General features: G+C 39.2%; 1 protein-coding gene and 1 long non-coding RNA gene across 5 annotated transcripts in view; one reads left to right on the top strand and one right to left on the bottom strand.

Moving 5' to 3' along the window:
* Positions 1-1,863, bottom strand: part of TRPM3 (transient receptor potential cation channel subfamily M member 3) — a 405,277-nt gene extending 403,414 nt beyond the window's left edge. For 3 of the 4 annotated variants that reach the window (XM_063423113.1, XM_063423115.1, XM_063423111.1), the window contains exon 1: positions 1,576-1,863. In XM_063423113.1, the coding sequence (XP_063279183.1) occupies positions 1,576-1,737 (162 nt within the window). In that variant the 5' untranslated portion in view covers positions 1,738-1,863. The remainder of the gene's footprint in view (positions 1-1,575) is intronic. The other variant, XM_063423114.1, reaches the window with a different exon arrangement.
* Positions 1,852-12,083, top strand: LOC134564322 (uncharacterized). The gene is made up of 3 exons (XR_010083516.1): positions 1,852-1,989; positions 10,233-10,313; positions 10,452-12,083. It is a non-coding gene; the product is annotated as an uncharacterized LOC134564322 (long non-coding RNA).
* Positions 12,084-17,664: the final 5,581 nt, after the last annotated feature.

Consider the following 17,664-nt stretch of genomic DNA (forward strand, 5'->3'; position numbering starts at 1 on the left):
AAACACCAAACAAATAGTTACCCATTCCAGACAAAAAACAATGTTTTCAAAAACCTGACAAAATTTGTAAAAAAACCCCAGCAAATTATCAAACTAAAAAATTCAGAATCTGGCATTCCCATCTGTCCTGCACTTTATGAAGTTTAGTGGGTTTAATGTAATGCAAATTCAGAAACATAAAATCACCAATATAGCACTATCTTAGAGAAGAAAATAGGAAAAAGTTGCTCATCCTTCCAGAAAGATTCTGGAAAGGCAAGATTAATACAACCTTTCAATTCTGGCAAAACACTTGCAACCTGAATCTCATTCAGGGTTCTGGCTGGAGTAAGAATTCATCTCAGCTGTAAGCCACAAGAACAACAACTTGGTTTAGAACAACAGAAACTCAACAAGCACCCCAAAGAAACAAAACAAAACCCCCACAAACCAACCAACACCAACCCTCAACTACATTGTGCATTTTTCTGATGAGTTCTGGCCATATACTTCTTACTTGGTTTAGGCTACATATTGCAAAGAGAAGTTGGTGTGTTAGTAAAAAAACCCCACCCCAACACTCCACTCTAAATGATAGTATTTTAATCTACAGCATGGTACAGACGAACGCAGTGCTACTCCTGTTCCCCCTCCACAAGATAATATTGTTACTTTGTATGATGTTTTCTTGTTGCCATGACATCCTTTATACTGTACGTCTCTTTACCCTCACGTTATTTTCCTTGTTGACATTCAACCTGTGGTCATTTTACCCTCAGGACAAAAGCTTATAAATATGTGTTTATTTTCAAAAGTATACATTTGATCTACTGAATAAGGTGTATCGCTCCAGACATCAGACAGTCCGCTTTACGTAGGAATACACAAGGCTGTTCCTAAGCTCATGAGGACTGAGATTGTCCCTGGACAGTGAGAAGTTCTTCCAAAATCTGTGTTCGTGCGTGTTTGTTCAGCACTTACCTACAGGATTCGGACCCTAAGGAGACAGACCGTGAAGCACTCTAATAAACGTCACTCCTTTTGTTCGAAAGCTCAATTTGTCCTCTCAATTTCCCTTTACATCTGGTCAAGGTGTTCGTTTCCCTAACTTGTAATCTACGCTGTAGCATGCATCTCCATTAAAATGTTTGTCTACTCGCCCCAGAGATTCCCGGCACATACCATCGATTGGTCTGAAGGCAGATACACCGACAAGTGGGCACCTACCCAAGAGGAAAACCTCTGCCTCCCAAGAACCCGCTTTTTGCCTACAAGCCTTTGGGTCCTTCGCTTTTGATCGCTGCCACTGCTCCCCTCAGCTGCACAACGCGAACACACGAGTCGCAGGCAGCTACTTCCCTCCACGCCGGCTGCGCTCCCGGCCGAGCGCAGGGAGCCGAGCTGCTGCTCCTCAGGGAGCGCACGGAGAGAGCCGAGCCGGGGACCCGCATCTGCTAACAACTACAAACTCAGCCCCAGCGCACGGGAAAGGCGAGTCCTCTTCCCAAAGAGCAACAGGTCGCTCCTCACCAGCCCCACCCCAGCCCCCGGAGCGAGCAGGGGCCAGAAGGGAGCGGCGCGGCCGCGGTCACTCACCGCCAGCGCCGGCGAGGAGGGTCCTGTGCGCTTGGAGCCGCGCCGGGAGCTCAGCCGCCGCCAGGACTCGGCCAGGCGCCCGCGGCCGCCGCTCGCCGCGCCATCGGGGCCGCCGCCACCGCCCCGCCCGGCTCTGCCGGGGCTCAGCCGCCGCTGCTCCATGCCCGCGGCGCGGCTGAGCCCCGCAGCCGCCCCGGGCTCGCCTCGGGCGCTTTATCGGCGCTGCCGGGCGCGGCGGAGGGGCGGGCCGGGGCGGGCCGGGTCGGGGCGGCTCCGCACGGGCCTGGCCTCCCCCGGCTCGAGGCTGCCCCGAGGAGCCGCGGAGGCTGTGGGCGAGCGGCGCATCCAGCAGCAAACCCAAGTTTTAGTCTGCAGCGCGAATTAGGAAACGGGCACAGAAAGAGAGAGGGAGAGGTAGGTTTGCTGTCCCTCAGACATGACAAGTTATGACACGTGTTCATCTCCCTTCTAGATCATGCCAGAATTGTGCCAGGAGGCTTTTTCTAAGTATACTACGTTAATTGTTCCAGGGAAATAAATTAGCAGTTTCCCTATAATAAAATATGTTCATTCTTAATGTCTAGCAACAGGCATATGTGCGCAGCCTCCACTCTAAGCCAAGTGTTTCCCCCTCCTGTTTACACTTCGAGGGACGATAACACCAAGTCAAGAAAAGATGGCACAGTACTTGTTGTGCTGTGACACACCTTTGGGGGGCCTGCTTTCTTTCTTAAGATCAAGAAGGATCACCTCTGAAATGAAGTCTCTCTACTAAAACTGAAAGGGTTTCCTGCAGTGTTGGTCAGGGTCCTGATTCATTATGCCCTACCAGGCGCTTAAGAGCAAACACAGGGGTTCATCATCTGTGCACGCTGAGCACAGGACATTGCTGCAGTACCACAGGGGAAATCTGCCTCATCTCTGCGCTCCGAGCTCACTGCTAATTTTGCTTCCCAAAGGGAGAGGATGCTCAAGTCCCCACAGCTGAAATAACAAGGCAGCTAATCTCTGTTTTCCAGGCATGATTAAAAACACAGTGAGTGTTTTGCTGGTATTAAACCATTGATTTGCATTTGTGATTTAACCCTTCTCGTAAATATTTCTTAGAGGATCAGTTTACTGACAAAGTCAGACACATCCCTGCTCCTTTCTCAAGTGGCTTAACTTTCTAATGTAAAATGATGTTATGACATTGTAATGAATAATATTATTCTAGTTATAGCTTATGTGATTTGTGACAGCATATATTTTCCTCACAGTTTATTTAATGTCATAATATTAGACAAGAAATCTGGGTCAGAGTTTCCAAAGAACATGTTAAACTCCTTATATAATATATGTTGTAAGCAAATGATTAAGGATTTTATTGTGGCTTCAGGTAGTCTAATGCTCTGCAAACCCCTAAGCACACTCCAGACTTCCATTCAGTGAAGACAGGCATTATTGGGAGGGTCTGTTCTTCCAATACCTGTGACTATAATAGCAAGACACTTCATTTGGGTGAATTATTCTCATGCTTTTGTCTTCATTTATTCCTCTCTGAGGCACATTAGCATTTGGTCAACTTTGCTGATTGTGTTAATTAGCTATATAATTTTAATGTTATAAAAAGATTAATCTATAAATTAATTAATAATTAATGCGTATAATACATATGTATTCATATTATAGTATATTATATACTATATTTCTAATATATTATATAAAATAATTATTGTAATAATGATAATTAGTAATTAACAATTAATCTATAGATTATTTTCTCTGATTTTATCTCTTAATAATAACTATCAAATTTCACAAATCCAGTGTTTTCCTTTAAACATTCCTTAGAGGTATCTAATGATTTTTCAAATCCCATAAAAATCTGTAAGCAAGTTAAAAAGTCAAATTACATAAAACTCAGAAGACATGCTCTTATGGATTCTTGTTGGGAGAATGGGGAACAAGAATCTCAAGAAATTAAAAGAATTGAAGAACACTATGAAAACATATTTGTGTTACTGATTTGTCACTAGTCTTGTTTAACACTTTGTCAGCTGGAATATAAACTATGTTGCCTTCATCTCTTTAGCTACACAGACAGCACCATACTACTTATCCAGCTCACAGTACCGTGTAAGATATAAGAAAAGCAAAAAATGTTCATATTTAAAACAAATATAGTAAACCTAGTAAAAATTAAAAAGGCTATTTTAAATAAGATAAAAACTTCAAACTCAAATAGGAAAAAATCATAGCCAAAAGCAATTACCCTTCAGTAAGTCTAATATATAGCACAGGTCATTTAAATAACATCAGAAAGGCAAATTTTGTGAAAAACGATTCACAGAGCAATAGACAAGAAAATGTTGTTTTTCTCTGATGTTAGGATTACACTTTTAGCACAGATAACAGCTTTCTTCTTACTTCTGTTCATGGTTTGCCTGAACCTGACAATCTAAGTGCCATGCAGCTCTGTATAAACTGGCAAAAGATCCAACTTGTTGCATAATCTGACAACTTTCAGTACAATGTGTGGCTTAATGACCACTTCACAGGATTGTTTTCCAACACCTATACACATATTTATACAAATGCCTGTATTATACACACCACAAGGCTGTTCCACATATGCTTCTAGATGCTGCTGTTGTGGTCTTTATCAGTATACTGTATGCCTGGCAAGAAAGGTTTTCATCCCTAGCAGAGAAGCACATGACTGCATGTTATGAGTACAGTTGCCTGATATCCTCATTTCAGCCCTTCTCATTTCACCTAGAAACTCATTCTTCACAGTCATTCACTAGTATGTTCAAGTATTTATCAAGAACTACAAGAACGCATGTCAATAGGTAGTAAGAGGGTGGTGACATTTGCCTGATTTAGATCTTCTAGCTGAGCAGAGCCCAAGACCCACTGAGGCATTTGGAACACTTTGAACCGCTGAGAGGCTTGGGAGCAGTCATTCAAGGCTGACGGAAACCTTTCTTTTCACTTTCTATTAACAAGACAAAAGTTGTAGGTTGATTTATGCTGGAAGGGGCCACTGAAGGTCACCGGGCCCAAGCCTCTCCTTAAAGTAGGTTCGTGTAGATCAGTTTGCTCAGGGCTTTGTCCAATCAGGTCTTGTAAAAACCCAGAACTGAAGATTATATTGCTTCTCTCGACAATGTTTCAGCGGTTAAACATGGTCTCTGTCAAAAATGTTTCCATTATACCTAACTGGAATTTCTCATGTTCCTACCTGTGTGTGTTTCCACTTGTTTCTTCACCATACAGCTTCATGGACAGCCTGGCTCCATCTTCACCCCTTCCTATTCAGCAGTCAGAGGCAGCAATTCCCACTATCTGTAGGCTCTGTCCTTGAGACCGGACAACTTTATGCTCCCAGTCTCATCAGTCATATAGATGAGACTCTCTGTTAAGAGCTGGAAGTAACCTCACATTTTACAGTCCTGGTGCTCATGGCAGAGGTTCAGCCATCCCAATATCTGCTGGAGGCACACTATATCTAGGAACAAGTGATTCTTCATGAATCTGCTTGAAAGAGTCCCATAGGACAAGCACCTGAAGTTAAAAGGGATCCAAGAGGGTTGGTTGTTACTCAAGGAAGGGATCACCTCCCTCAGGCTCCAGAGCAGTCCGTCCTGATGAGCAAGGAAGTCAGACAAAAACACCAGGAGGCCTGCATGGAGATTGCGGCAAGGAGATCAGGGCAAAACACAAATGTAAAGAAGAGTGTACAGGAGGTGAATGCAGTGATAGGAGACCTGGGAGGAGTACAGACACGCTAGCATGTCCTGGCACAAAGGGGTGACATTTTCGTAATTATGGTATAAGAAACAGAAAAGCAATCATAAGCACCATGGAAATATATGCTATTCCTTGCTGTGTTTCTGAGTTTTTGATGTCTTTTTCCTGTTAGTGAAGAATTTATTTGTATATATATCTGTCATGGGTTAGCACTGGCCAGATGTTAGTGCACCCATGAATATATGTTTTTTCTCTAACAACTCCTGTGGGATGTGATCAGGAACAGAGCAGAGCAGGCTTAAATCTTGAAAACAAAAAAAACCCACCAAAACTTTATTAATTACATAAGAACAGGGACAGAAATACTCTTAAACACACACAGAGACAGAAATAAAAACTTCTTAGAACATTTCTTCTCCCAGTTTCTACCTCCCCACCCATCACTCTTCACAGACCAACCCCTGGGTTTTAGATCAAACAATCACCACTCAAAAACAAACTAATCTTCAATTCAGCAAGGGAGAGAGGAGTCTCTCTCGCACCACAGACTGTTCCTCAGAAAACACGGGTCCACCCCTTATGTGTTTCCATGTCACCCATAGCACCGCCCGGAGAAGTCTGCTAAGGTGACACTCTCTTTTTCCTATGTCCAGCGCTCTCACCGCTGTCTCATAGGCCACAACTACATACAGGGCTTTTTAAGGATGCTGCATGCCGAGCTCTCCCCTTTTTCACCCAGGGGCCGGGGTTCCAGGAGCAGGTCTGCCCTGAGGGCAGAGGGCGCCACCTTACCCTCCCCCTCTTTTCTCTGCTCGCTCCAACTCTTCAAGTGCCAGTCACTGTAGCAAAAGCAAGGGGCAGCTGCATCCACCCAAAAATGCAGTTTATGTTCAAAAGAGACTCAAGTTCAGTCCATGGCTGACATTATGCAAGAGAATTCCAGCTCAGAAGGCTACTCCTCTCATTCTTCCATCGAATTCCTTCCAATCATGCTTTATCATCTCGGTCCCAGGCCGCTTCCCTCTCTCCGAAAACCACCAGTCATGAGAATCAATGTCTAAGAAAAGTTTCTTTCTGCCAAGCAAGGGTTAACAGTGTCTTCTCAGCAGGGTGCTGCAGACGGAGGCACTCCCAGGATCCGCAAACCCCCACGTGGCTGAGCACTTTCTCCCGGAGTTTGGGGGGAAGGAGGGGGGTGAGCACACACAGAAGGCACTTCCACAGTTTTCCACCCCTCCATCCTGCACGGGGCAGCTCAGTTCCAGTCCTGTCCCTTCTCTTCTCCCCCCCCGGGGGCTCCGGCTTACCTGAGCCGACCACGTGTTTCCCCTCCCCCACCCAGCCTCGTGGCCAGGCAGGGGAAGGAGGCCTGAGACGTCCCTCTGCTGGAACCAGGATCCGAAAAAAGAGGCCGAGCCCCTCAGACTCCTGCTTTTAACTCTTTGTGTCCTCAGAGGCGTGTCCAAACCTCCGAGTGACCAACCCAGGTGCCAGCAGAAAAGCTGATCACTGATTGGACTGCCCACATCCCCCTGGAAGAATTCACCTCCCCCCCCCAACCACGACAATATCTGCTTTAGGTGTACCCAGATTGCTGTCACAGCAGCATGGTGCTGCCAGAATTGTTACTGAATCTTCTGTGGGACTGTCATCTTTGCAAGTTTGCCATTGCATTAATGTTGTAGGGCAGAGACAACTGACTTTTGGGCTTTTGGGGCTTGAAAGTACTTCTGCCTCAAACTAATGAGATTCCTTTTCAAAGAATAGGTCATAATATAAAAATACAAGTTTTTCAAAGGCCAAGTACTTTGCCAAGCTTTGTTTTCTTTTTGGTAAGCAAATTCCTCTGAAAATTTCCTATTAGTACAGAAAAAAACACCCAAGAGCTGATGTAAATTATTCATTTCCCTTAAAATGAGAAAAATGTTGTAGTTTCTTTCATGTATCTACTGCTAGGAGTGGGTCATCCAGCCTTACTTTTTACACCTGCACTGTGGAAAATTTTTTCTGTTCTCCAGTTTACAGAATTTAATTAAGGAGGTTAAATACACTGAAATCAAAATCTGGCAGGGAGCTGTATTCAGAAGTTTTGTACTAGAGTCGCTGTGTACTGTTCTTATTTTCTAACATGGGGTTTTTCTTCTTTTCTTATACCTTGCAATTTTGTAGACACATAAATCCTATACTAATTTTTTTTGGTGGATACTAATAAAGCTCTTGTTTAGTTCAACCAAATCATGTTTTGAGAATGGCAAGACTCCAGCAAAATACAACTTTGATTTTGAAAGGAGTAACTAGCTGTAACTTGCTTGCACAATGAATGAAGGTGATCATATACTTTTCTGACAAGAAAACTTGCCTTGAAATCACTTCGAATTCATAGTCTGAATATGCCGTGAAAGAATCTTAAATTCCAGATTTTAGGTCATAAAGCTATTTCTATTGAAATTATTGGAGATTGCCACAGTACTATTTGTTTTCTAAAACACAAATCAACAGCAGTCTCTGGGTTTTGAAGGTTATACGTGAAACCTTTTAAATTAAATATTGTTTGTACATTTGACAGAAAAAAAGGTTATAAACTAAATAAGAATAGGCTTCTTGTTACAAAACAGACTAAACATTGGATCAAGAGTTAGTTTTTTGAGTTTATTTTCTTCCATTCAATTTGAAAGATGTGGAGGTAGATCTTTATTCTACCAGATCACTCAAAAATGAATTTTATATTTTTATGTTTATCTGAGTCATCATCATAGGATAATTGAGTAAATAGAAAAGCACTCTTACCGATTTATGTCTGGAAAATAAAGTTAAAGTGACCTCTGGTGTGTCACAGTAACTTTAAAACTGAATCAGGTATTATTAATGTCTGTTTTTTAAATTGTGTCTAATGCCTTAGCCACTTGATCATTCTTGCCTTGCAGTGTTTAGGCACCCTTGACACTGGGAACAGATAGATTGTTTTCTGGGTCACCACTGGAAGAAACAGTATAGAACATTGGTGATTAATAACTTCTTTTCTAAACCATGCATGGTCATCTCATTGAAGCATGAAAGTACAAACAATGGGAAATTTTTTATGGTTTCTGAGAAGCCTTTATTATGGTGTTTATTCAAGCTGAAATCTCTCTACACAGGGTAGTAATTTTGAGCACAGACTACAAGATCAAACTTTCATCATTTAAGTTTTAATTACACTCAGCTCTTCTTTCTCCCATCTGTTCACATCAGAAGTTCACAGTCTCCACTACAACACTGTCAGAAACATTTGCAATACCTTAGAAAGTGAGCAGATACCATGAACAAATACTCCACAGTATTTTTTCTGAGGCTGTCGTTCATTATGCAAAAAAAATAGGCAACAAATTTAGAACAAAACAAAGAATTGCTCGGCTTGGATTTTAGCCTCTTTTTTACATAAACATTAAATTGAATATTCATTTCAAGACATATTTGGCACTTGGTAGTACAGCATTTGATGACACAACATATTTATGCTTAGACCATGAAACTTGCTTGTAAGTGAACAATTTTTTGTGCCATTACAAATGCTCATTCTGCCTTCAGGAGAGGGGCCTTTAGAGGTCAGATATGTAGGGAAGCAATTTATCTTAGGTCTCATGTCTAAGACAAAATATCAAGATACATCCTGGCATTTTCACAGTATTTGTGGTTTTCTTTAAATATGCAATTAAAAAAAAAGATGTCAATTAGTGGAGACATGTAAAGAAGTTAATATAGCAAGTCATCAAATCACAGAATGATTTGAGTTGGAATGCACCTTAAAAATCATGCTGGTCTGCATCATGGGTTGGGCCATATTATTAGATACAAATGTCAGTAGGTTTCCTTCACCAATATAAAACTTCAAGAGACTAAGGAAAGTTATACTTTTAAAAGTGACACTTTCTTTAAGAACTACAGTTTATGCAGTCATTATAATAAATCATGCTTTCACCAGCCAGCTGAGTGATGATCCTAGCCTTAAACAATTTTGTGCATATACCAGTCTACATGATTTAATCCTTCAGTCACCAAGTAAGGCACAATGGTGTAGTGAGATTAATCTCAGCACAAGTACTTGACTTTAAAAACCCAAGTGAGTGTTTGAAAATTGAGTGGATTTCCTCAGCATTTAAATTAGTCACCCCATATTGTTGCCTAAAAACCCCAGGTATATTATTTTGCCATCTGACCAACATAGAAAAAAAAATTTGCAACTGTGAGTAGTTTTCATTCCTATAGTCTATCTTTGAATTAATTCCTCTCAATTAAAAAAAATTATAGGAAACCCAGATGCACCTGTGCAAATTTATCTCTATTGCTTTTGCAGCCCACTCTTGTAACTATATCTTTGTAAACACATGAAAAGCTTTTTGCACTAGCCTTAAATAGATAGTAATGCTGGAGTCCACCCTGTGATAGTTTTGGATTGCTGAATTAATTGTGACTCAAATTGTGAGTAAGAGGTTTTTGATGACTATATAGTTGGCTGTTAGGGATAAAACATTAAATACCAAGGGGAACAGAAGGGGTGCCAGGTGAGTCTATTCAACACTGGGTCCTTTCTCTGATTTTGCATTCCCATTTCCCTTTTAGACTATTTATGCCCCAAATCATAACTGGCTCACTGTTCTGTCCCCTCTGTAGAAATGTCATACAAGTGTTTTAATGGCAGAGCACGACACAATTCAAAAAAATATCTGTAAGTAAGGAAGTAAAGTTTCCAGGAAAAGAGAGAGGGACAGTATATTTTGATTAATTTTTCAGATTTTGCTGTACAATGTACAGAAGTTCTGTGGCCCCTGCAACACTCTTTCCATTTTTTTAAGGAAGGACTAGAGACATTCAGTTCAAAAGTTCTGGAAATCTTGAAGGCAACCCCAAACGATTTTTTTCCTCACTTTTCTTTATGTCTAAAGGAGGATTCCCAGCAAGGTCCACCTTAAGGCCCTTTTCCAGAGAAAACCTTCCAGTACTGCAAGTTCCAAAGCTTGAATGAGGTATGTATTTTTTTTGGTAAATAGAACTGGTTGATTAGATAGATAGATAGATTATCTTACCCAAAGAAGTTATTAATTCCCCTTGGTAGAGAACCATAATCTTTATCCATCACTCTAGGTTTGCCTTCTTTCTTCTAGATATTCTGCCAGCCTTACTCCCAAGCTGGAATGGCAGTGACCTCAGAACTGATCGATCAGGCTATCAAGCACCAGTCTTTGCAGAAGACAAGCCCTGAAGATGATCAATATTGAAATGATCCAGTGACCATTAGCTATTAAATCTATATAAGAGGAATTTCACAATATTTTAATGTAGTTCTTACTTCTGACACCTGGCAGACAGGAGTTTAATAGTTCAGCTATTATTCACATACATAAAGATTTTGACTTTTATTGGGTTGATCATAATAATATTTTCTTTCAAATAAATGAATATCTCAGCCCACAAAAAGTACTGTACCTATACTGAACTTCAAAGTCAGTAGAATTGCGAGAGATTTTTATTGAAATTTCATGAAGCACTGCTGAATATGCAAGTACTGCTACATGGAGTACTAATGTGCTAGCTAATAACTGTTTTATTTTCATACCACCAGTGTTTTAGATAAGAAAGCCGGTCCTCTACATTGCATTCAGTAAAAGTGTCATTAGCTACAAACCCTGAATACAAGAATTACTTGCTGTGCATGAGTGAGTTTACCTCTGGAGCTATATGCATGTTTAAGTAGATTAGCACTTGAAACTTTGCAAACTTTTACAAAATAAACTCTCTAACATTACTTTATTGTATTCATTCCTTTGATTATAGCATTTTGGGGGAATTTAAATAATGAGTCGAAGAAAGCAGTATTTTATGCACCCTTCAAAGCCAAGAAAGGATCTATTGGGGCTGTTTCTAGTTAGTGATTTATCTATAAGCCTTAAACATGTAAATGTTACACTAAAAGAAAAAGTTGTTGTTCTTCAATGCCATTAAAAGTAAAAGCATAAAGCATAAAGCATAAAGACTCAAATTTTTTCATGACTGGGTTAAAAAAAAATTAAAAATTGATTTCTTCAACTTTATTTCATTAGCCTATACAAGGTGTCTACCATAATTAGGGATAGATATCTTTTTAACTCCATTGTAACTTGTGAATTCTGGAAATAATAGTTACCATGGTACTCATGTTCCTTTAGCAGCTTAATTCTCTCCCATATTTGGGACTTCTGTGTCTGTTAATATGATCATGTACTCAAAAAGACTGATGAGCTCTATTAAGAGGAGGATGTTTGCTATCACCTAGCCTTCTTTTGTACTGAAGTGACAGTCACTGTGATCTTAGAGCAGAGATATGTTACATTAAATACAGGTGAGTCACTTTTTTATCTCTCCTTATGACATAGACTGTACAGTAGAAAGAAACAAAGCAAAGCTTTCCAGACTTCTTTTATCCAAAATACTTTGCCATGTGATGCTGTAGATTTTTAACGGAAATATTAAAGTCGGTGTATGAATGCAGTAGGCATGAATGTAAATACCTGCATGTCCCCTTGGATCACATACATCTTGGTGCTTGCAAGTACGTGTGTGTGTCTGTGTGCGTGTAAAAGAGTGAGTGCATGAAGACCATGAGAAAACAAATGTGAGTACACAAAACCAGCTTGTGTAAAGTTGCCATAGACAAGTATAACATTTTCTGTCCAAAATATTTCTTACTATGTCGTCTTGTACTACTTTTCCTGCAACATGTATGTATAGATACTGGAGATTGATTGAAAGTCAGAAAATAAAACTTGGAGTCCAAAATTCCGTGTAGTCATTTGGTGACCAGGGCTGGAAGAAAAAAAATAGAGGATACAGAATCTGTGCCACAGTCCTCCACTTTAAAGTCTACAAATATGGTCATCTTTTTTACTGCTAAAATTTACCTCTCTCAGCCAAGGAATCTTAGTGTTTAAAATGAGCAGTCCATATGAGTGTAAGGATCTAGTTCAATGTAAAAAAAAGGAAGGTAGAACAAAAGCTTCTGGGAACAAAAGGAGCAATTCATTGTTTTACAGGTATGGAGCTATAAACATACCTGTGTGAAAGTTTTCTTCCAGAGAGTGCCAGAGAGTTCCAGAGAGTGCCAGAATACAAAGAAGCAGAATACAAAATCCATTATTTAGGTTATTCTTAAAAAAGAAAAAAAATACCAGCAGCAGTATCATCTTAGGAGAAGTTATTTGAAACATTCAAATGTTGTAAACAAGTATTGATCATTTAAAGGGATTGCACTGAGGCTGACTTTTTTCAGGTCTAATCTTGTATTATATCTACTGAAATAAGAAAGCAGGGAGGTTGTGTGGGGGGGTGGTGTGACAAAATTCAGGGAGACAGTACTATTTTAGCTTAGTTTATTAAGAAAATAGTGAGCTTGGGGCCATGAGGGAGAACATGGGGAGATGAAAGAAAGGAAGATAAACCGCATGAAAAATTAAGACAAGCCAAAAGCAGTTTACATGAGGCAAGGAGAAAAATTATATGCTAGGGAGGAGCAGTCATAAATACATGGTGTAGAGGAGTGAGGAAAGCAATATTTTTCAGACTTCAAGGAGTCTTGCATGCCCCAGAATTCCCATTCTGTAAAAAAAGGGAAGTAAAATGGGTATATGTTCTTTAAGGGATATTTGGTGTTTCTGAAATTATTCATGATCAAAATGATAGTGTACATAGAAATGATAGTGTGCATACTCCTCAACAGAAACAAGTGAAAATCAGAGGAACTCATAGTTAACTCTGCACTGTTGGTAGTGTAATTGCCCTACACGTGCAGAGCATGGCCAGTACACTATCCCATGGCAATTATGGAGACTGGGAGGAAATATTTGGATTGATACCTCCAATCTCCTGCCAAAATACAGAGGACAGCTTGTGGTTAAGCCATGATTAAGCCATGCCAGCTTGCATTGACACTGGAATCCATATAGCAGAAGTTATTTTTTAAAATCCATTAATTAAAGGTGATAAAGCTGCTTTTAAGTTTACTGAATGAGTCTGCTAAATACAAATAAAAATTTACAAATACACTTATGTTTTTATTTGATATCAGGCAAAACAAATTAACACTGATTTGCATAACTCCCTAACACCTTCTATAGTATTTTTTTAAATTAGCTACCTGCTCTTGCTATGAATAATATCTATTTATGACTCTGTAGCTCAACAGTTTTAGGAAGTAATGGTAGGGTGCAAAGCAAATAGTTTAGTCTGACCTCTTCTGATCCCCATCAGTACGCATATAAAAAATTGGTATGCTGATCTGAGAACCTGCTGAAGCCCTCAAAAGGTAAAAAAAATCACCAAACACACAGAAACCTAAGCTACTTATTATGAACACATTTTTTCCATATACTTAAGCAAAATAAAGTCATTCAAATACATGGCTTTTCTGCACACTGGTTGTGTTGTTCCAACAGACTCAGTATCCAGAAATGTTAAGCTGTTAAAAGAATATGCATAAAAGGCTGTTCATATGTAGCTTCCAGAAATAATAATTTTAAAATCTAATTTAGACATATTATAATAATATATCAGCAACTTTTGACATGCATTTAGACAAAAGTTCGGGGAGAATTTATCATAGATTTATTTGAAAGCTTGCTTCCTAAGTTCTTTGCCAATGTAGAAAATACTGCATACTTTGTTTACTGTAAAAACTGCAGTCTAGTAGTACTTTCTAAACTTAATGGCTCCCTCTACATTTTATAAGCTAAAGAAAAATATCTAAGCTACTTACACCAAAACTCTCATTTATGTTGATCATATTTTGAAGAAGGAATGAGTTTTTAAGAGGTTTTTCTTAGAAATTTGTGAAGAGAAAAGAGGTTCGGAGAGGTTCGGAGAGGTTCGGAGAGGTTCGGAGAGGAGAGATTCAGAGAGGAGAGGAGAGGAGAGGAGAACATTCTACAGTAAAATAAACAAGAATCAAATCTGCCATTTCACAAGATGCAACATTAAAGGTGTGGTTATAATGAACATTAAGATGCTCTATTCATGCAGACTGCAAAACTTCTGCCATACTTTATAATGCTGAAAAAGTAATGCAAAAAACTCTGTACTTAACATGTTTTTGGTACTAGTTGAGGGTGACTTAGTAATACAGAACATTTTAAAAAATTATGTAAATTTAGTTGGAATTGAAAGACATGTAGAATATATAAGAAATTTAAGCCTTCCATAATTAGATGTTATGGGAGGTTTTTCTGTTAGTGATAGTACTGGAGAACTTGATACATACCAGAATGCATCTGAGCCTGTGTTTGATGTGCAGGCAAAGATATTTAAAAACTGACAAATGTCCAGATTTCTTATACACACGTTCAGTGTGCAGAAGGTATGTGGAGATGAAGCACCAGCCACTCATTCAAGTTTAAAGCCTGAAGAGATTTTTTAATAATTTCAAGACAGTTGCATTTTTTCTTCTTCTACAACAATTTTTTTTTTTTTTTTGGGGGGGGGGGGGGGGTTGGTTGTTTTTTGGGGGGGGGGGGTTTGGTGGTTTTTTGTTTGGTTTTTGGTTTTTTTGTTGTTTTTTTTTAAGAAGAAAATTAACTTTGGCAATAAAGTATGAGGAAGACAGTTTACTGCCTTCAGTCCAAAAAGGAAAAAAAAGTAAGATGGACATGCAAAAGGAAAATAGGATATAGGAGCTCTGATGACTTGTGCTGTGTTTGTTCTGCTGAGCTTGTTTAGAGGAGCAAAATGAGCAGTGTACCTGCTATGATTAAAAGTAGACGTGAAAGGCAAAATACTGTCTCAGCATGACTAAATATGACTTACAGTGACTAAGAAACACAGTATCACTAAATTTATCTAAGAAACTTCCTTAGCAGTCTCAGGAAAATACATTATGAGAGTGCCAGTTGCCACAATCCACTTTTAAGGAAAAATATCCACTCTATATGCTTTGATACCTCCTGGTTAAGAGAAAGAATTCTCACAGAGGTTGCAGACCGTTGCCTGCATTCTTTGGTCACATCCTGCAGGAGACATTTATGCCCAGATCAGCATTTATATGAATGTATCTCTTTCAGGCTGGTCCCTTTCCAAACCAGTTGGTTTTAAAGTTTATCTTTCCGTGTTAAGGACATTGAATATTTAATGGCCTTTTGGTAAACGGTTTTCCTCATGTTTGTGCATAAGTCTCACCAGCAAGTATGTTTCAGAAAAAAAAGGGCTAAAAAACATGTCTCTGGGCAAAGTGAGCTGTACTGAATTTACAAAAATAATTCTCTGTCATCAACATAAATTTAAAAAAAAAGGATATTACAAAATATAGGTTCACTTGTCTCATGATATTAAAATTGATTAGAATACAAAGAACTAAGATAATCAAAGTATCTGAGCAAATCCGAACCTGAAGAATCCATTCATCCAAACACATGACCTCTGATTTGGTATGACCTCTCTTCCTCTGCCCTCCCCAGTTCCTTTTCATTAGTATGATCTTTATCACAGCAACTACATACAATCATATTTTCTTGACCTCCAGCACAGATTAATCTCAGGCACAAAGTAAGTCAGGTCTATCTTAAAACTCATGAAAGACTAAAAAGAAAATTTTGCAGCTGGTAACTTAACCTTTAACGCAAGCCAAATGTAATTAACAATTAACATTAGAGCAAAAGGATGTAGCAATCAGTTTAAAAGGTTTTTGTTGTAACAGGGTAAAAATTGAAGTTGTAGATGAATCATAGGCAACAACTAGCTTAAAAGAACTTTAGGAAAGCATGAAAATTAAATGGCAGTGGAAATAACAGTCTGGTACATTATGACATACACTCACTACAAAGCTGTGATTTCCCGTCACTCAGAGCACAGAGAAGGGAAGGATAGAATTCACTGGCCATTTTCAGTGATACAGTACATAAAGAAGGGGAGTCATGGCTAGTGACTTTGGGAAAAAGGCAAAATTATTATTTTAGGATACTAGCTACTTCAGTGAACAGTAAAAACATTACTTGTATGACCATTCAAGTAGGAGAGTATAAGGATGCATTATGCCAGTATCTTTATACGGGAGAAGTATACTGCTTTTTTTTTAACAATATTTTAGTGATTCCATATCTTTTAAAGTGACTGCAGCAGCAGGAATCAGAATTCCCTGTGGAAGGAAATCAAGAAAATAAGTCCCAATTTGCATCCTTGAGGTACATTCTTAGGCTGAATTTCAGCATGTGGTCTCTCCTATCCATGGTTCATGAAGCTGGCTTGCCATGAGTGCCTTATTTTCAGCTACAGGACACGGTAAATGTACATAAATTTGACTCAGCTTCACCCTCTTAATGTGGGCTAAGGCCACAAAGGACACATCCTACTGCCTGTCAGCATAGGCTGGCTGGCAATTGACATGGCTCAGGTGCCTCACAGCAGTTATGAAAGCACAAACCACAGGATCAGCTCTGGCTTCAATATGATGTATGGTGTACGTGGACAGGTATTTAGAGCTTCTGTGCTGTATTACAGTGTCAGCAGGACAGGTTATTCTAGAGGGACACACAAACATTTATGGCCTCAGATGAGCCGTTTATGTTACAACATTGATTTTCTTTGTCTCTGTGATTCCTAAAGTACGACAATAAATGGAAACCTCTGTCAACCTGAGATGCGCTTTCATAGACATGAGTTGTTCCCTTTTTTTTATGCCAGAGGACACTCTTTCTCTCCTCACCTCTGCTGGAAAAAGTGGAGGGAACTCTGGTAATTCACTATTTCGATGAACAGGTTAAACTCTGTGTGGGAAGTTATAAGAAGTATTGGATCTAAGAAATGCTGGAGTATATGTTTCTCCTAAGAACACAATGTTTGTTCCTAAATAAGGAAGACCTAAAAAGTTTTTTCCTAAACAAAGTTGCATGGAAAATAAACAATGAGTCAGATTGTTAAAAACAAAAATAACTGTTGCTAGCAAATAGCATAATGATGCAGGAAATATGTGTCAGTGGAAATGCAAATATGTCTCCCCATTACTTCCAATAAGTGGCAAATAGGCAGCATCCAGAAGAAAGGAATAGAAACATAAAAGGAATTACATTAATGATGTATCATCCTAACAAGTCCAGGAGCAGGGAGCCAGCACAACCTAAGTATTACAGAATTAAACAACATGACATATTTGACAAACAGGTTGTTAGCTACTGGACACTTTTTAGAACTTGGCCTACATGATCCTGTGATTATAATGAACTCATTCCATACTTATTTCTTTAGCAAGAGGTTCCTGAGAATACCCAAAGTTTACAGAGTTTACCCAAAATTGTGAGATACCTGACAACTATTTCATCAGCTGTTTTCTGTTGCCCACTTCATCTTCTTGGATGAAGGCTG

The sequence above is a fragment of the Prinia subflava genome, chromosome Z, assembly GCF_021018805.1.
Source record: "Prinia subflava isolate CZ2003 ecotype Zambia chromosome Z, Cam_Psub_1.2, whole genome shotgun sequence".
In the NCBI taxonomy this organism is placed as follows: Eukaryota; Metazoa; Chordata; class Aves; order Passeriformes; family Cisticolidae; genus Prinia; species Prinia subflava.